Raw genomic sequence first — 20216 nt, forward strand, 5'->3', positions numbered from 1 at the left:
CTCCGTTTCCTGCCTCAGCTAAACTATTGCGACCCAGGGCGCGAGCCAGGTGCTCGTGCCGAGCAGGGGGCGGGGCCTGACGCACGCTGAGCAAGGGGAGGGGCCTGGCACGGCCAAACCGGGACTTGAGGGGGTGGGGAATAAGCGCTCTCGCGAGAGTGAGTTCTCGGGCTGCAGCCGCTGCCACCGCCTTCTGCCAACGCTGTTGCTGCGGGGAATTGTGGGAGCCTCCGCGTCCCGCTCGCTAGGAGAGAGGTACCTCTCCTTTTCCCTCTCCCTTTCCCTAAGGTAGGCGTGAAGCGGGTAAGAGTCGGGGTGGGGTGGCTGGGGGCTGTTCATGTCCGTTGGGAGGGGGCAGCGACGGCGACTAGGCCCGCGGGGAGCCGGCGGCGCGCCTGTGTTGCTCGCTCCCGCTCGCCTGCTCTGCCTCCCTCCGCGCTGCGTATGTGAGCCGCCTGATCGGCGGCCGCCATGTTAGGAGCGCAGCGGCGGCGCAACCAGCCTCCTCGGGCGTCGGAGGTGAGCGGTCTGGGAGGTAGATACTCGGCCGGTCGAGGACCTGGGGTGTGCCGAGAGAGTCAGAGGTTTTCAGGGACAGGTGGTCAGCCCAGCTTCCCACGTCCTGGGCTTACTGTGGGCGGGGGCGGGACGCCGAGCCCGTTACACGCGGGCCGCGGAGCTGAGGGCGAGGGAGGAGCGTTCGAGGCCTGAGGGACCGGCTGTCCATTGAGAGCCCGCCGTTTGGGGAAGATAGTTAAGTGTGCTAAGTTCTTGAGTAGCGCTAGTCCCAAGCAGTGTGTTCACCTTTTTTTTTTTCCCCTGAAAGCGTGCCCCAAAATGGAGGATTTCGCAGACCGTAAAAGGCTTACTAGTTTTCAGCCGCGTTTCTTTACAGCCCTCGCGCCGTGCTCGCTCCTCGCTGCTTAGCGGCCTCAGACACCCCCCGCCGGCGCGCGCGATTGTAGCCGGGCAGCGGACCCCCCCGCCGGCGCGTAAAAATGGCCGAAAAATGAAACGTTAACGTCTGTTTCTCGTGTTGCGTCGCGGAGAAAGCCGTCTTCAGTACACTGAGGGGCAGCGGGGTTGCTCTCGTTTAGTCAGGTCACCTCCCAACCCTTTTTTCTTTTATCTAAACACTATTCTGGGTTCCTCCTGAGAGACTCGCGTGTTGTGGGACCTTCCGGTTTCCAGACAAAGGGTTTGGAGCACTGTGGTGTAGCCTCCGTACCGTTGTTCTTTTTATTGGCTAGTGCTGTGGTCTGTCCTGTGTTCTACTTTTACCGTAGATAAATGGGCCCTACGTGTTCTCACAACTGCCCTGTGGCCTTTTCTTGTGGAAAAACCTCTGTGGAATAGTCCTGTCGGATCAGTTTTTGAGCTAGACATTTGTAGAAAGCTTCGGTGGTTCTGAAATTTCTAGTCTTTCTAACGCTGGAATAGTATGAGTCGCTGATTTCGTAGGCGGTGTCAGAGGATTTTGTACTGATCATGCGTTTATGTGTTTTACAGCTTTGGCTAAAATTTTTAAGTATTCGAATACATTTTTCTCTTAGGCCAATTTAAAGTGTTGCCTATGCGGGAAAAGATAATTTCGATTTTTTTTTTTTTTTTTTTGGGTAAACATTCGAAGCATAAAATCTACCTTTAAAAGCTCAGCCCGTCATCTGTGAAATCCGCTGACACTATTTTTGAACATTAGTTTGTTTTCGCAACTAAAGGCCTGGGAAATATTTTTGCTAAAACTGACAGATGCCTTTTGCTCTTTCTGAATACCATCGAAGTACTACATGAAGATTTTTCTGGTTGGTTGTATAAGACTTAAAAAAAGAGCATGCTGGTAGAAAATTTTTGCGTTAAAATTACTTAAGAATTTGTTTCTTAGCAGATAGTATGGAAGTGTTCACAAATCTTCCTAACTTGTGTGCGTATTTTTTTTTAAATACTGGACTTGAGCCTTGTGCAGTTGGTCTACCAATGAGCTGTACTCCCCAGTGTACAACTTTTACATTGCATTTTGAACTAAGAGAATTTAACAGCTCTTCATCTCTGAAAATTTATGTTAAAGGAGTGTGGACATACTGTTACAACTCAGTTAATGATAATTAAAAATTTTTTTAAAGGAAAAAAGGTTTATTTTAGCTCGTGGTTTATAGAGGATCGATAATTAAAAATTTTAACAACCGAGAAATACAGTGATATTACATACTTTCAGAGATATCATATTTCATGTCCCAAATTGGATAGAATAAATACCAAGAAGATGTTTACATAGTTAACTACAGTCCCCAAGAAAATAGTGTGTCAAACACTGAGCATAAACGTTGGTAGCAGTTATTAAACAGTAAAGATCTGAAAGATTGAGGCTGATGTTCTGACTCAGTGTTATCTGGCATGTATAAGGCCCTAGATTCAATTATGAACACAGCAAAAAATTATAAATAAGCTGTAAAGTAAGAATCTGAGAGCTTGGTGTGGTAGTGCATGCCTTGAGGCCAGCCTTGGCTATAGGAAGTTCACGATCAGCCTGAACTACACAGTTAGACCCTGTCTCCAAGGGGGCAGGAATGATTCTGGAAGACTTAATTTTGGGGTTCTGCTAATTTTATCATGAAAATCTCCCTACCTGCTTACTATGATATCTTGGGAGGAGAGTCATGGAAAATGATTATGGTATAAAAAATTTTAACTGAAAAGAAAAATGTAAGAAAACTGCAATTTTTAAAAAGAGCTTGTAAAAAAGTAGCTATATACCTTAAAATGTTACCCATGGATGTTGACCTTACAGGTGATATGTATTTCCATCCTTGTATTATTCTGAAATTTCCACAGGAAGGTGAATTTACTTTTGTAAGGTCTTTTTCTTTGTTCTTATAGCCCATCTCAAGTTTAAATTGCAAATGAGATGATCTAGGTTCTAAAAGGTGATGACTGGCTTAATATTTGCGGTGGACAACACTGTATTTGTTGAGTGGTATAGAAACATTGTAAGCTGGGAATATAGTTTTGCCTTTTTTAATAATACATGGTCATTCTAAGACTATTGAAGCAGGCCTTCGTGGATCATTAGGCTTAAGGCCATTTCTTCAGAAAAAAGTTTACTTATATACTAGTTGAGTGTGGTGGCACGCTCCTGTAATTCCGGCACACTCAGCACTTTGGGAAGCTGAGGCAGGAGAATCACAAATTCAAACCCAGTTTGATCAGTTCAGTGACTTAGGCTTGATCTCAGTAAGCAAGGATCAAGACACAGCTTAGGGCAAAGGCACTAGAGGGTCAATCCCATTACCTTGGTGTCTGTGGGGGAAGTGTATACAAAAAAATAGTGGGTAATTAAAAGTAGAGCAGAGATAAAACAAGGTAATGGGTTAAGTACGTATTTCTTTGTTCGGCTGGTTGGTTTTTATTTTTCTGGGACAAGGTCTCACTACATAGTCAGGCTGTCCTTGAACTGTGTCAACTAGGCTGACCTAAAATTTGTGATCTTCCTGCCTTGGCCTCTGAATGCTGGGATTCCAGGCGGGCACCATCACACCCAACTTCGAGGTCCTTAGAAATTAAAGAAAATCTACATGAGTAGTAACAAAAGATAAGGTTTAAAACATTTTTAAAAAGCATATTTGAAAGTACTTCTTTTCATCCTAAAAACTTAACATGAAATATTTGACATTCTCTTTGCTTTAGAATCCCAGTAACCTGTGGTTAGTTGTTGGTACCATTATGAGGCAGAAACAGCAGGTTAGTAGGAAAATAAAGAGGGTCGTGGGGGCGGGGGGAGTAGGATTCTCTCCCGTTACTGCACCTGGATAAGAAAAGTAAAGAGAAGCTGTGCGTGGTGGCAGTTGCCTATAATCCTAGTGCTCAGGAGGTTGAAGCAGGATGTTCCACTTAGAGTTTGAGGCCACTCCGGGCTATAGAGTGAGTTTAAGGTCAGCTTGGATTACAAAGCGAGACCCTGTCTCACTATGGTAGGTGTCTTAACAGACATACAGAAAGTAGTCTTTTATTAGGCTCTAAATAGGACTAGAATTTATTTGCAGCACCTATTGCTTTCACTTCATAATGATGAATAACACAGTTTTTAAAAAATGATCTTGTGGATTTTTCCCTCTTTGTGGCTGTGATAGTATGTTAAACATCCCTGTGTGGTGTGTAAGTCACGGGAGAGGAATTCATGCTATACATGTAAAACTATGTACAAAAGTTGAAGCCAGTTATTTCAGCATTTAACACAAGAATTAGTGGAAACTGTAATGTAAACAGTTTATATACTTAAAATATTTTGTAAGAAGACTGAAATCACCTTTATGTTATTGTCTTTACAAGTATTTATTTGTGATTGGGTATCTTAATTTAGGGTCTTGCTTGTTAGGCAGTCACTGTACCAGTAAACCACACCCAGCACCTGGTACTAACCAGTTTTAGTGCTTACTGATATCTGTGCAAGTACAGGACCTGCCATTCTTGAACATACCATTCAATTTTGCATTTAGGCATCAGAAGACACCAAGAAATGTTCATAGCTTTTTTTTTTTTTTTTGGTCTCTTTCCTTTTTATGGGTACCGGGGATTTGAACTCACGACTGCCTGCTTGTGAGGCAGGCGCTTATGCCGCTTAGCTAAATCTCCAGCCCCATAGCTGTATTCTTGATAAATTGGAAAGGGCATGTGTCCTTCATCTACAAGATGCATTCGTATATGTGCATATATAATAGTGTTGATAATGTAGGGGAAATTGTAGGCTTAACTGTTACATAAAAAGCAAGTAAAAATCAGGTGACACCCACTTCCATAGCCTTCCAGAAGTTGAGGAGAAAAAATGTATTGGGGATAGTAGTTAGGGGTTGCACTCAGCTTTTTATTTTGTTTGTAAAAGGACTGATAAAAGTGATTAGATTAGTTTGTACCACAGGAGTCTTGCAAGTACATGGGAGTGTGTTAACAAGTGATTTCTGTGAGATGTGTAAGACTCAAATTTGAATTCTAGCTCTGAAAAGAAGTACAGTTGAATAGAACCTTGTGGTACTCATTTTAAAGTTTTTGTCACCAAAAAATAAATAGCCATTAGTTTTACTTTGTTTTATGAAGACCAAGTTATAAAATAGCTTATGACAATGCCCATAATGTGCTAGACACTACTCTGATGTTTTATGTAGCTCAGTTTATTATTAAATCTTACAGTGTTGGGAAAAAAGCACTTTTTCCCCCCTGTTTTACATTTTCAGAAATAAACACAGGTTAATATTTGCTGAAAGTCGCACAGCTATTTTTTAGTACAACCAGGGTTCACATCAAGTTACTTGGGCTTTAAAAACTCAGTACAAGTACATGTAGAATCAAAACGTACAAATGTTTGTAAAAGCTGAGAGAGTAGAGTGTTAAGGGACCAGAGGAGAAAATAAGTAAATTTCTGTTTCTTCTGTGATTACATGATGAGTTTCTTGGGTAGTTGTAGTCAGAGAATGCATTCCATCTAATTGAAAGTCACCAGGAAAAAAATTTATTGTTGTCTTTTGGGGATCTTTTGAGACAGTGTTTCACTATGCAGTTTAAGCTGGCCTTGAAGTCAACTTTGTAGGCTAGCCTGGCCTCAACTCTCAGTGATCCTCTTGCCTCAACTTCTGAGCACTGGGATTGCAGGCATGTGCCATCACGCCCAGCAGGAAAACTTTAAATCTGGGATAGAGGAACATAAAAATTTCAACTTTGAATAGGAATTTCTTCTAATTAATGTGAAATGTTCTGTCTTCTGCAGCTTCCGTACCTATCATTAGCCTAAGGATCCAGAAGTGGACTAGGAAGTTGAATTCAGGTCTGTCAGATGAATTAAGAGCAGTAGCCTTAAAGCACTTATAAATACTAATGCTTGATTTTTTTAGCCTTCCTGGCACTATATTTTATAATGCTTTATCTTTCTTATTGTGTCATAACACTGCACTGCTTTGTATAAAACTGGAGGAAAAAAGAAACTTCAGACTTTAAACCCTGTGGGATTTACTATTTAAGGTTTTTTTTTTTAATTAAGTAATTATACTAAAAGAAAAATTAGGTTACTCAGGTATATGTCATACTGAGATGAGATGGTACTGACAGTACTGAACACAACAGTATAAGATTTTTTTTTTTAACTATAAAATTCTAAAGTGACTCAGGAAAATATTGTTCCTCAGATATAATTTTAAATGAAATTCTTGCTATAAAATATGTTGAAAGTAGAGGATATAGCTCAGTGGTAAAACATTGGCCTAACATGTGCCAGACTCTGGGTTCAATCCTCAGTACCCTAAAATAACGACAACAAAAAAACAGACAAAGATGTATGAAGTAAACTAGTTAAAATAGGAGTCCAAAATTAAAATAGAGAGCAATTTCTAATCCTTTTAAAATGGAAAGTAATTATGTAAGTAAGTTCTTTAAGATCTATTGCATAAGATTTTGTGAATGAAAAAGAAAAGAATTAGGATTGTTGATGCACACCTGTATTAGCACTGGGGAGGTGAAAACAGGAAGATCATGTTTGAAGCCAGTCTGGGCTATATAATATCTAGTCTTTTGTTGCCTCCTCCTTCTCTTTTTTTTCTTTTTGTACTGGGGATCCAACTCACAACCTTACCCTTACCAGGCAAGCACCTGAGCCATTGAGCTAAATCCCTGGCCAGCATTGTTTTGTGTCTGTTTTGAGATAAGGTTTCTTTCTTTCACTGTGCAGTTCAGGCTGACCTTGAACTCACTATGTAGCCCAGACTGGCTTGTACTCAGGTATCCTCCTGCCTCAGCCTTCCAAGTGCATCACAACCGGCCAGTACCTTGTTTTAAAAGAAGAAAAATAAAGGAAAAATAGTTAAAACAGCCTTGTTCGTTTGTTGTAAGTGGGTGCCACTGTGACTAAAATTATTATTACTGGTGGTGGTTCCACACTCACTCACTATATTCTCAACAGCCTCCCCCCACTGGTTTTTGTTTTAATTTCTTGAGGTGCAGGGTCTTCCTGTCTTGAAGTTGCCCAGGTTGGACTAGAATTTGAAATCCTCCTGTTTCATTCAGGTTCGGAGAGAGTATTTGGGTTATGGGCACATGCCACCATGCTCAGCTGTAATTGAAACTTTTTTTTTTGTTTTGTTTTGTTTTGTTTTTGTTTTTATCGGTACCAGGGATCGAACTCATGACCTCACACTTGCAAGGCAGGCACTTATGCCGCTGAGCTAAATCCCCAGCCCCAACTGAAACATTTCTTTATCTATACATAGGGAACAATTGTTTAGATGTTAAATGTAAAGCTTATGTGTTTTTGTTTTTTTTTGTTTGTTTGTTTTGTTTTTGAGACAGGGTCTCTGTGCAGTTCAGGCTGGCCTTGAGCTCACTTTGTAGCCTACATTGGTCTTGAACTCACCACCATCCTCCTGCCTCAGCCTCCTGAGTGCTGGGATTACAGTTGTGAGCTGCCAGGTTATGTTTTTACAACCACTTAAATGTTTATAACGAAGTAAGTTTAAATTCCATGTTATTTGAAGTTACCTATAAAATGTTTTAAACGCATGTACTTGTTAGTAATTTGATTATCATATTACACCAAACTGCATTCTTATTTAGTGCATGCTCTATCACTGACTCCCATACCCCCAAACTTTGTAACATGAAGTAAATTTTTTTTTTTTTTTTTTTTTTTTTTTTTTTTTTTTGAGACAGTTTTGCTATGCATTTCAGGGTGGCCTTGAGCTCACTTTGTAGCTCAGGCTGGCTTTGAACTCTTAAAGTGATCCTCCTGCCTCAACTTCCTGAGTGCTGGGGTTATAGGCATGCTCTACCATGCCTGGCACATGAAATGAAATTATACATAATGTGGATAGAATGTTTGAGTTTATGGATAAATTGGTGTTCTTATTGTTTGTTTGAGACAGACCTGGCTATCTAGTCCAGGCTACTCTGGGACTTTTTTAATCCTTTTGCTTCCACCTCCCAAGTGCTAGGATTACAGACATGGTCACCACCATACCTGGCTGAGTAAATTATATTTTGACATTGTGTATTTATTTTTTTATTATATTATTATTGTTTGTTTTATTATATTATTATTGTTTGTTTGAGATAGGATCTCTCTACAGAGTCCAACCTGGTCTTTTATCTGTGTAGTCCACACTGGTCCCGAATTTGAGGCAATCCTGCCTCAGCTTCCCAGCTGCTGGGATTGCAGACATTGCATTTTTAGATGAGTTCTTTCAAATGGGTTATTTTCAAAATTGAATAAATTTCTCTTGCAGTTTACTATGAAAAGACAGTTACAAGAGTAAACATGTTTGTTTATTTCATTTAATGATACTGGGGATTGAACTTGGGGTGTTGTGCATGCTAGGCAAGCGCTCTACCACTGAGCTACATACATCCCCAGCCCAGGAAAACACTTTAAAAAGCAAATCTTTTGTAAATATTTAGTAGTGTAGTGTCTTGGTATTGGCTCATATCTGCCTTCCATTCCCAGGTACTTTGTGAGACTGAAGCAAGAGTGTCACCAGTTTGAGGTCAGGCTAGGCTTGTAGAAAGATCTGTGTTCAATGGTGGAACTCTCTGGGTTCAATCCACCAGTACTGAAATGGATAATAAATAAATTTAGGTGCAACATTGATCAGCGGAGAATTTTCTAAATAGTGCTATAATGTCTGATTTTTCCAATTTCTTTTTTCTAATAAAAATATTTATTAGTTTGGTTTTTTTAATAGAAAATCCAAGTTGGTTTCTTTTCAGTAATGCTACTGTAATGTCCTTGTCGAAACTTAGTATATCTTAAAAATATTAGAGTCTCATGAAATTAAACTTTGCAGGGGTTTACATTGTCTTGCCACTTTCCTAAGTTTTTCTGACATCCATTTTCTGTTTTGTCTTAAAATTATCATCTCTTACCTTCTCTTAACTTTTCCAGATCCACTATTTTCATATAAGGCGCCAAAAATAAAATTGATCTTTATAATTTAATCATATTACCTTAGAATCATGATAGTTTTTTAATATATTATCAGAATAACCATTATTTTTCTGAGGGAAGTTATTTCAGAAGACTGGCTTTTCAGAAATAAAATGCTTTGACTATAACATGAAGATCAAAGCTGCAATTAAACCTATTTTTTTTTAAAAAAGAAATTATCTTGAACGTCCCTGTAAGCATACTGATTTGATTTTTTTTTTTTTTTTTTTTGGGTACTGGGGATTGAATTTAAGACCTTGTCTTGCCAAGCAGATACTTATGCCATTGAGCTAAATCCCCAGTCCAGCATACTGATTTTTAAAAATAAAAGTACACATGAAAATTTAGAGCCCTATCAATACCCAGTGGACATGGTATCTCAATTGGTGTTCTGTTTGACATTTAAAGACATTGCAAAGAAATTTTCATCTAAAATTCATTCACTTTTGTCTTTAATCTTACCTTTTCATTAGTTTACATTGTGGCTCTTGTCCAGAACTAGTTTCTTTGGTGTCTTTTCTCAAACCCATCTTTCTTAGTGTACAAGAACATCTGTTGCTCAGCCAACTTTGATAGCATTTCTGTGTCTTTATTACATCTGTTTTTAAAAAATCTGATCTAAGTCTTTCTTGCCTGTAACTTTATTTTATAACTCCTCTGCCACTGTAATTTGTCAAGTATATCTTTGCTGTGATCTGTCATTTCCCATAATAGACTTGTAAACTATTGATGATGCCTAGTTTTTTTGTGTAATAAACTTTAAAATATTTAAGTTCTGGTACTTAAGTGTATAGCTGAACAAACAAAGCCTAATAAGCAGTTAATAGAATTCTATAGCAAATGGCATCAGATTTACCTCTATATGTATGTGGTTAAACATTTGTTGTGTACATCTTTAAAGTAATATTATATGAGAATCGTGTGTAAATGGTTTATGAATTCTTCGACAGTTTTTGAGATAATACAGTGAGTTAAGAAAGAATGAAAAAAATCTCATCTAGGTATGCATCTTGAAGGCTAATCAGAATTAAAAATTTTCAGATGATTGGGCTATTCTTGTGGAAAGTTGGCAGAAATCTGAAATCAAGAATTCACTTTTAATTTTTACGTATTTTGAGCTCTAGAGGTGCTGTAATACTAGTGTTAAATGAATGCTGATAGTTGCAAAGTTGGGGTGTTTCCCTTTAAATCACACCTTGCATTTTCTATATTGGGTTTTTTTTTTTTTTTTTTTTTTTTTTTTTTTTTTTTTCTTAGAAGGTTTTCTGTTTGTATGCTGGCCAAGTTGGTTCTCCTTACATTGTCTAAGAATAGATATGAAATAAGAACTACCTGATGTAGATCAGTTAAAAGAAATCAGTCATGGCTTAAATTTGTGCTGAAATCCTTAAACCTGTAGGAAATTACTTACTCTTTATCACATCTGTCTTCACCTCAAATTGATTTTACTGTATGAAGGTCTCAACTATTATTTGGTCTTAGATCTTATATTAGGTACTTGAGCCCCTAAACTTCGTTTACTTGTGATTTTACTTGGTCCTTTCTGATAGTGATAGTAGGTCTCGTTTTCTAAAGCAGAATACAACTGATTCATCTTTGACTTGCTGACCTTGTTTTTTATTACTGGTTTTTTTTTTTTTTTTTAAAGTCTTCTCCTGGAACTTAAGCATCATGCTATAGGTTGTATTTTTGTTCTTCTACAGAAGAAACCCATCTGTGTTTTCACTAAAATTTTGATGTACTCAGACATCTATTCCTTCAGTTTAAATGTTTTTAAGCTCAGTATAAATTCCCTTTAATAGTTGAATTTTAGCATGAAAAAACACTTTTTAAATATATGCAGGCTCTGCATACATCTGGAATCTGTTTAAGATACGTATTAAATTTCTTGTAAGTTTGAGATCTTAAATGGTTTTTTAATCAACATGATGCGTAAGTTTTTTTTTCTTAAAAAACGGCATCTACTTAAAGGGATTTATGACTAAAACTGCTTATTTTTCTACAGAGTTGTCTGCTGGTTCTCAGCTTGAAGAAGATTCTACAGTCCTTATTGATCCTTTTCTTGGCGTTACCATTTTTGAAGCAAAGTTAACCTAGCTTTCTAGTTTGAGCTTTCTTTTTGGCCATCTTTTAAAAATTTTTTTTCAAAAAAATCTATAAAATAGACAAGTGATAGTGCTACGATGTCCAAGTCATTCCAGCAGTCATCTCTCGGTAGGGACTCACAGGGTCATGGGCGTGACCTGTCTGCAGCAGGAATAGGCCTTCTTGCTGCTGCTACCCAGTCTTTAAGTATGCCAGCATCTCTTGGAAGGATGAACCAGGGTACTGCACGCCTTGCTAGTTTAATGAATCTTGGAATGAGTTCTTCATTGAATCAACAAGGAGCTCATAGTGCACTGTCTTCTGCTAGTACTTCTTCCCATAATTTGCAGTCTATATTTAACATTGGAAGTAGAGGTCCACTCCCTTTGTCTTCTCAACACCGTGGAGATGCAGACCAGGCCAGTAACATTTTGGCCAGCTTTGGTCTGTCTGCTAGAGACTTAGATGAACTGAGTCGTTATCCAGAGGACAAGATTACTCCTGAGAATTTGCCCCAAATCCTTCTGCAGCTTAAGAGGAGGAGAACTGAAGAAGGCCCTACATTGAGTTATGGTAGAGATGGCAGATCTGCTACACGAGAGCCACCATACAGAGTACCTAGGGATGATTGGGAAGAAAAAAGGCACTTTAGAAGAGATAGTTTTGATGATCGTGGTCCTAGTCTCAACCCAGTGCTTGATTATGACCATGGAAGTCGTTCTCAAGAATCTGGTTATTATGACAGAATGGATTATGAAGATGACAGATTAAGAGATGGAGAAAGGTGTAGGGATGACTCTTTTTTTGGTGAGACCTCGCATAACTATCATAAATTTGACAGTGAGTATGAGAGAATGGGACGTGGTCCTGGTCCCTTACAAGAGAGATCTCTCTTTGAGAAAAAGAGGGGCGCTCCTCCAAGTAGCAATATTGAAGACTTCCATGGACTCTTACCGAAGGGTTATCCCCATCTGTGCTCTATATGTGATTTGCCAGTTCATTCTAATAAGGTGAGTTAATGCAACAGATGCTTCTAATTTCTTTTACATTTTAGTGCCTATTCTGTATTTACCTATATCTTTTGCTCTGATTCTGTAGTCTGATTACACTGAGTTGATCAAGAATTTTTATACTTTTGAGAACACTTTATTTGGAAAGGTAATTGTTTTTGAGCATTTTAAACCAGGGCTTTACATTAATGCAATCTGCCTAGATTACTTCTAGCCACAAAGCTATCATCCATTGGGATTATCTTGTTGGTTTTTGGCATCAATATGTTCTTCTTAATCAATATTTAAGCAGGTTTTTTGGTCTGCTTTGTTGAATTGTTTTAAGTATTTTTTCTACAGTCAATGTACTCTGCCATTTAGGATACTAGATTTCAGCTCTCCATCTGTCTTGATTGCTGATTTGTATGTAGTAAAGATGTATTCTTGAACAATTCTCTTTTTTTCTTTATCCGTGGCTACAGGGAAAGAGTTAATGTAGAGCCCTGGTGTTTGTTTCAGTATGTTTCATATTTTAGATTAGTTCATTCTTCCTTTTTTAATTTCCCTTTAACACAGACTCTCATACAACTGAAATTTTTCATCATTTTTTTTCTCCTTTTCCACAACTTTCTTAAACATACTTCAGAACTCACTTTTTATTATTATCCCATATTGCATCTGTCCCTTTAGAGACTTGGATAAATCAGCTACTACGGTATCCTGCTCTGTGTTCCTCATAAACAAATCTTTTTCTGACTTAGGCTTACTAGACTTCTGGTATAGTCATTTGGAAAAAAAAAATCTAATTCTCCTTTTCCTTAATTATACATCTGGCAAAATGGGAACTTTTTCAAAATGCCCTTTTAAATATGTTGTCCTTTCTCTTTCAACTTTTTCAGCATTACTTGTTCTCAGTGGGTGTTTTTTTCAAACTATATTGTAGTTGACTTAAAAGTCAGCATTAAAACACCCCACTAACTTGTTCTATAATCTGTGACCATCCATTTTTCCCGATGTGCTATAGTTATCGACTTAACTAGAATAAGTTGCTGCCATGAAACTGATTTGATGGTTACTGTTACGGGGTTTTTCTTTACAGTAACATCTCTAAGGGTCATTTTCTTTTCATATCTTATTACTTTGAAATGCATTTTTTAGTATTGATTTTTGAGTAAAGAGTTACCAGTCACTCCCTTCCCTATGTTTGGATCTCAGCATTTTTGTCTTTTAGTCGTCTTTAATCCATGTCAAGATACATTAGCTGAAATGCTAAATTTAGGTTCATAGATTTGTTTTTAATTGAAGACCTAGAATTGCAAACTGAGAAGTCAGCAAATTTTTATTTGGTATGTAGTCTTACTGTTCTTTTCTAAATTATTGGATATAGTAAACATATCATGGAATTTGTTCCTGCTCTGTACTAAACTTCAAGGTTTAGATCTAGTGTGAGTTAATGTAATGAAAAGGCTCATTACATTTTGATGATTTTAATTTTTCTGTGTTACTTCTTCCTCATTTAAAGAAACATCAGAAATGGTTCTATAGACTAATATTTTCAGTAAGGATCTCTAAATTTTTGTTTGAGATCTCTAAATTTTAAGGAAATTAATGTCTCAGAGTGATGTTAAGGATCCTGAAATCTTTGCTACTGGAGCTGTAAAACCTGTTGAGATATCATAAAGAAACAGAAGAATCTTGAGAGGGTTTATCAGATAAAAATTTCTGTTCTTAGCCAGGTGTGGTGGCGCACACTTGTAATCCCAGCATGAGGGAGGCTAAGGCAGGAGGTCTCAAGTTTGGAGTCTAGCCCAGACTACATAGTGAGACCTTGTCTCCAAAAAAAGTTTGTTTTTATGTATAACGATTTTATCTAAAGTTTGCTACTTTCTAGATTTTAAAGGAAGCTAATAATTTAAATGGGACCAAATTAACAAAAATATAGTTAAAATATTTGATGAAACTTTAGATTCAAAAGTAACCGTAGTGCAAGAGGTTAGTCTGTAAAAACATGCTTAGGTTATACCAAGCCAGTTTGTGTTATTTTGCTAAAATACTGAGTGTATTTAGGAACTATTGTAGAACTTTTTTAAAAAATTATTTGATATACAAAATCTGTATTTGTAAATTGGACCAATTTGTGGCTTCTCTTAAATGTTGTCTTAATTTAGCTAATGTTTTTCTATGTTTGTGCATCGTTGAAAAAACTATACACTTTAGCAGTAGACGCTTGATTTTATAACATACAGAAATCTTGTGATGGAAATAATGAATGAAAAATTTTAAACATCTAATCCTGCTCTCTGGTATTGCTGCATAACTTGGAAAATCTGTTACTTTCATTTAGTGATATTGTTTAATAGCCTACACGATCAAAACTTACATTCTTAATATGGAATAAATTGAGGTGAAAAGCATCTAATGATTATCATGGAGAGTCCGTTTTATATATATATATTTTTGGGTGAGTGATATCCTTGCTGTTATTTCTTTCTAGGTTAAGAACATCAATTTCCTACACAATCTTAAATTTCCTCCGAGTTCCTTTCACTTAAAGTTGCCCACTACACCCCTTCTGTCTGCTGTCTTTTCACTTACATTCATATTTCCATTTTAATACTTATAAAAGCCCTTAAATTATTCTTTATTCTGCCATTCTGGAAGTGCTTCCCAGATTATTATTTACATAATTTAAGATACCTTGGAAACAAAATGATCATTTTCCTACAGAAACATCTGAGTTTAAAAAGGGAATCCTTAATAATCTCAATCAAGTAAGAGTTACTTCAGTGTAGCATATGAGGATACAAGAGTTTTTTTTAAAAACGATTGCGTGACTTTTACTCTTCATCTTAAAGAAACAAATAAACAAAAAAACCCAGTAAGAGATCAAATACATTATTGCAAGTTAATATTCAGTGGGCTTCCAAGGTACACAATTGATTTACTGATCTTGACCTTTTCAGCACTTTGAAAGACCAACTACATTTTTTACTATAAGTTTGAACCTTTAAAAAACATGAGGAATATAATTTCTTCTCTGGTATGTACCTTTTCCAACTCCTGTGCATTAGATGCATTCCTAATAAAATAACTACTTATTCTCCTAAAACATTGTTTGTTAAGGATATTTTCCATGAAATCTGAAGATTTTAGGTTCAAAAATGTTAATTTGTCTTCTGAATTTTGGCTAGGCCTTCTCTTGCTGATACTGTAGACATTTAAAAGTGGGTTCCACAAGTAATTGGTCTGTTGCTTTGCGAGGAAACTATATGTTCCAAATATTTGATTGTAGAGCCAGCTAGAGTTCCCACTAATTATTCTTAAAGGAACCTAGTTTTGAGAGACAGGACTGAATAGTAGTTGATAGTTATGTGCAAAGTACCATTTTATGTGTTGTGGGGAGTGTTTACAAACTTAGTTCTTTTGTAAGGTTTTAGTTTATTCTGTTACCGTTTAGAAATGTATGTAAAAGTTGTAATTAATGTAAATTATTTTTTAAAATTAGGATCCCATTTATAAAACACCATTCTAAAACTTAATATATCTTGGTTAAACTGAAACCTCCCAGCCCCTCTAGGACAATTGCCTGATCATATTCCACTTATAATTGTATTAGGTATAATAAGTATTGCAGCAAGTATCTCAATTTATGGAAATTTGTGACTCAGTGATGTAAAAACAAGTTGTAAAATAATACAGATAGTTTTTTTTTTTTTTTTCCTGGAGCACTTCTTACGTGCCTGGTAATGTTCTGATAAGTAGTTTACCTTTATTCACTTGTTTTCACAACTCTTTTAGAACATTTTCACATTAATTTAAATTGACTTGGACCAAGGAGTCACATCAGGAATAGAACCGCGCGAGTTGATAGCACAGCCCATTTTGCTGCTTTGTTGGCTAAAAGTTAAGTATATAAGGATTTTCTTTTTGCCTAAAGAAAGGAAAATATTTGAATAAAATATGAAGTTCAGTTAATTCCTCCAAACTTAAACCACAAAAGAACAAATGTTGACAAAATGTAATGTTTCCTGCCTTTAAAGTTTGGAAACTGCCATTTCTTAAATACGTTCCTGAGTGTCAGGGAAGAATAGCAGCTTAATTCTTTGCTAAATGAGAATATTTCTAGACAAGCCAATTCTTGTTAAATCACGTTTTTTATGACAGTGCAAATTATGGTCTGACTCACAAACTTAGTAGGTAGTATACTACCTACTGTGCCTTAAAGGCTGGATGAAGTTAAAGATTTTATTTAGCTTCCTGCCTATCCATTTCTTTTTGGTCTTTTTTTTTTTTTTTTTTTTTTTTTAAACTTTTTATCGGTACCAGGGATCAAACTCACGACTGCCTGCTTGCAAGGCAGGTACTTATGCCTCTGAGCTAAATCCCCAGCCCCTTGCCTATCCATTTTTTAGAAAAGTATATTTAATCATTTTAGTAGATATAAACTATATTTTATCATTTACAGTTATATAATAGCACTTCTAATATGTAATAAATACTTTAAGTTTGATCCATAGCAATTTAATATTTTACCTGATCTCAGAGTCAGTTACTGTTCTTAATCTTTATTAATGCTGTACTGTTACCTTTTTCCTATCACATTTCTAAGTATGTTGACCAAGTTAATCCAGTTTTTCCAAGAATGTGCATGGCGTATTTGAGGGCAGGATCAAGCGTCAGATACACAGAGAGACGGTTTTATGCTAAATAAGTGTGATTTAACGAATGGACAGATGCTTGTACAGCCTATAATACAGCATAAGCATTAACATCCTAGAATTTGGATGGTTCAAATGAAAATATCATCATTGTATTTTTGTTAATTCTAATTTACTTTGCTGCAGGAGTGGAGTCAACATATCAATGGAGCAAGTCACAGTCGTCGATGCCAGCTTCTTCTTGAAATGTAGGAGTTTGAAATACCTTTAAAGCATCCTTATCGTGAATCAGAAACAGACATTATTGGTTTTGGAAGTTCATTTTTTAATTGTACTGTCAAAAGTGTTATTCTCACATAGTTAATACTGTCTGGGCGATATTACAAATAACATTTCTAGGTCTATAATCTTACATTGAGTATTAGATACTCTGTTACATGATTTGGGATAAAATACATATATATTGGCTTTTCTATGCCAATGAAAAGAATTTTAAGACTTAAGTGAAAGACAACCCCTGTAAAAGAGATTCATATGCTTTTTTTTTTTTGATTCATATGCTTTAATAATAGTTAATAAATGCTCTAAAAATACAAACGATATGAGGGGTTAATAGTTATATTATTAAGCAAAATTGTGACGCAGTTGTTATTTTTGCCATACACTGATTCTGAGGTTAGGCTGCTACAGTGAAGTGGGGTTCATAAATCACCTCGGGCAGCCTAGTGATGGCGCACATGGATAAACTCAGGCACTCTGAAGACTTAAGGCAGGAGGATTGCCATGAGTTTGAAGTCATGCTGAATTTGAATCTAGCCTGAACTACATAGCTAGACTGGAGTTTAAGTATCTATATACCTAGCTCTGTTTAGGGAAGTGCCACAACTTAATTGTGCTCTTGATATTTACTATTGGGAAGAAAAACTTGTGATCTATTCTTGTTTCCTTATGTAATCCACATAAAGGATTTATGCAATACTTTTTCACCTTCTAATTTAACAACTGTAGGGAAAATTTTAACTTTCAGCCTGTATCACCTGCATTTGCAAGCAATGCATGGCAAGTTTATACGCATTCATTTGTACTATTATGAAGTTTTGAAATTCTTCCTTTGAGATACCTATATTAACATGATTAAAACTATGACTTTTTGACACTTAGACTCTCAAATAAGTTCACTAATAAATGATCTCTACGTTAGAGGCCAAACAAGGCTACTTTGTGACAAGGACAGTTTTATTTTAAAGTTGATTTTCTGATCTTTTTAAAGCTATCCAGAATGGAATCCTGACAATGATACAGGACACACAATGTAAGTTAAAATTTTTTAAGCTCTTGTTTGTAAAGGAGATCAATGTAAGGAATCTTGTTTTTAACTTCCAGTATTTCATGAAAATATTTTTACATTTTCTGTATAGAGGTTGCTGTAGTTTGAGTCTTTCAGTTTTTATTAGATTTTCTGTTATTTCATTTCTAAATGCTCTCAAAAATTGATCAGAGAATACAAGGGATGCTTTAACAAAAAATCATAACATTTGGGGGCTGGAGGTTTAGCTCAGCGGCATAAGCGCCTGCCTTGGAAGCAGGCAGTCATGAGTTCGATCCCCGGTACCAATAAAAAGGAAAAAGACAAAAAAAAAAAAATCATAACATTTATTGGCCCTCTATTATGTTTCATATTTTATTTCTTCACATTATTAGGGGTGACCCATTCATGTTGCAGCAGTCTACAAACCCAGCACCAGGAATTTTGGGACCGCCCCCTCCATCATTTCATCTTGGTGGACCAGCAGTTGGACCAAGAGGAAATCTGGGTGATTATGTGAAATTTATATTACCTTTCTCTGATACCTTCTATAAAAATTGAATGTAGGCATAAAAATTGATTGTAGGCATAAGAAGGCTCAATGAAATGTTACTTTAAGATAACAGTATAGAAACAAGACCATGTTTATAATGTCTTTTTATTTCCTCCACCTTTGGTTTTTTGTGTTGTATGGTGCTAGATTCATATTCAAGACCTCCAGCACATGAGGCAGCTGCTGTAGCACTAAGTTGTACATCAGAACTGGTATTTGTTTTTGAAAGAAGTACATTTTTCAGTTAAAAGTTCATTTATTTTAAATGCTTTTTCCCCCAAAAGGTGCTGGAAATGGAAACCTGCAAGGACCAAGACACATGCAGAAAGGCAGAGTGGTCAGTAGTATAGCTATTGCTTTTATTGTGTTTATCATTATATAAATATGATTTAACTTTATGTACTAATTGAATACGTATCAATCCTTATGAGATGAACAGTGTTACAAGTTGAATATCACTAGGTTTTTATATTACTGATAATAGTTAAAACTTTAATTTTTATATGCCAGTAACAGAGATCTCACCATGATTCAGCATAATAGAATTTCTGATTCCTAGTTATGTGCACAATGCTTGATTTAAAAAATTAGTACACAGGCTATTTTGCAAAACTTCTTAATAATACAACCATTTGGGTTTTTCCCAAAAGAATTGATTCAGTGACATTTCATTTGCTGTGTGTGTTAAATTGTCTAGTACATTACCAGTTGTTACTTTAAGTAATCTTTTCTGATTATACACTATTAAAAATTCTAGTATATGATATCTTTAATGTTAATTTAGTTTTTTTGATTTTGGTGTCAGGGATCAAACTCATGACCCCATGCTTGCCAGGCAGCAGTTAACGTTGCTGAACCCCTGGCCTATTTAGTTTTTTAAGTGTTTAGGGCTTTATGTCCAGTAAGCATACATTGTATACCCTCTGCCCATTCATGTCACTTTTAAGAGATTTTCATTCATTTGATTTTTTTTCTCCTACAATGGATAGGAAACTAGCCGAGTTGTTCACATCATGGATTTTCAACGAGGGAAAAACTTGAGATACCAACTGTTACAGCTGGTGGAACCATTTGGAGTTATTTCAAATCATCTGATTCTAAATAAAATCAATGAGGTATGAGTTGAAATAGGCATATGATGCATATCTCTAGGTGTATTTTCCAAAGAAATTAAATGGTTTTGGATTAGAAAAGGAGCTCTGTAATCTTCACTAATCTGGATTGTAAGAAAAAAGCCACTAGTTAAACTTAAGTCAGTGTCTAGCACTAGTAGATTATTGGTAACTTCATAAACTATGATTCTGCAATAGTAATTGTTACTACTATAGTGCTAAAGGGATTGTAGGAGGAAAATTCTTTGGAAAGCCATTTCGAATTTAAAACCAAAATTAATAGCAAATTGCTTTTTCAGCCCATTACATAATAGCCTGGATATAATGTAAAAATAACTTTTTCTCAATACTAAGGATTGAACCCATAGCATACTCCTAGCCATTTTTAATATACAGACCATCTCGCTAAAATGCCCAGTTGAGTTAGAATTTGTAATTCTCTTAATCCCAGCTGCTTCTGTATCTTAAATTAGAAGCATGTATCATTTGTTTCCTTGTTTTGGAGACACAGTCTTGCTGTATAGCCCAGGCTGGCCTCAACCTCATGGCAATCCTGCCTC

General features: G+C 36.4%; 1 protein-coding gene across 6 annotated transcripts in view; it reads left to right on the forward strand.

Annotated features, from left to right (window-relative positions):
- Positions 1-124: 124 nt before the first annotated feature.
- Positions 125-20216, forward strand: part of Matr3 (matrin 3) — a 29450-nt gene continuing 9358 nt past the window's right edge. The window contains exons 1-7 of one of the 6 annotated variants that reach the window (XM_013141031.2): positions 125-288; positions 10959-12048; positions 16872-16933; positions 17956-17997; positions 18387-18499; positions 18829-18881; positions 19534-19659. In XM_013141031.2, the coding sequence (XP_012996485.1) occupies positions 11137-12048; positions 16872-16933; positions 17956-17997; positions 18387-18499; positions 18829-18881; positions 19534-19659 (1308 nt within the window). In that variant the 5' untranslated portion in view covers positions 125-288; positions 10959-11136. Of the gene's footprint in view, positions 289-381; positions 520-5787; positions 5810-10958; positions 12049-16871; positions 16934-17955; positions 17998-18386; positions 18500-18828; positions 18882-19533; positions 19660-20216 lie in introns of those variants that run through there. The other 5 variants (XM_013141034.3, XM_013141033.3, XM_023560540.2 and 2 more) reach the window with 5 other exon arrangements.

The sequence above is a fragment of the Cavia porcellus genome, unplaced genomic scaffold, assembly GCF_034190915.1.
Source record: "Cavia porcellus strain 051 isolate PalLab524CR breed Dunkin Hartley unplaced genomic scaffold, mCavPor4.1 scaffold_21, whole genome shotgun sequence".
In the NCBI taxonomy this organism is placed as follows: domain Eukaryota; kingdom Metazoa; phylum Chordata; class Mammalia; order Rodentia; family Caviidae; genus Cavia; species Cavia porcellus.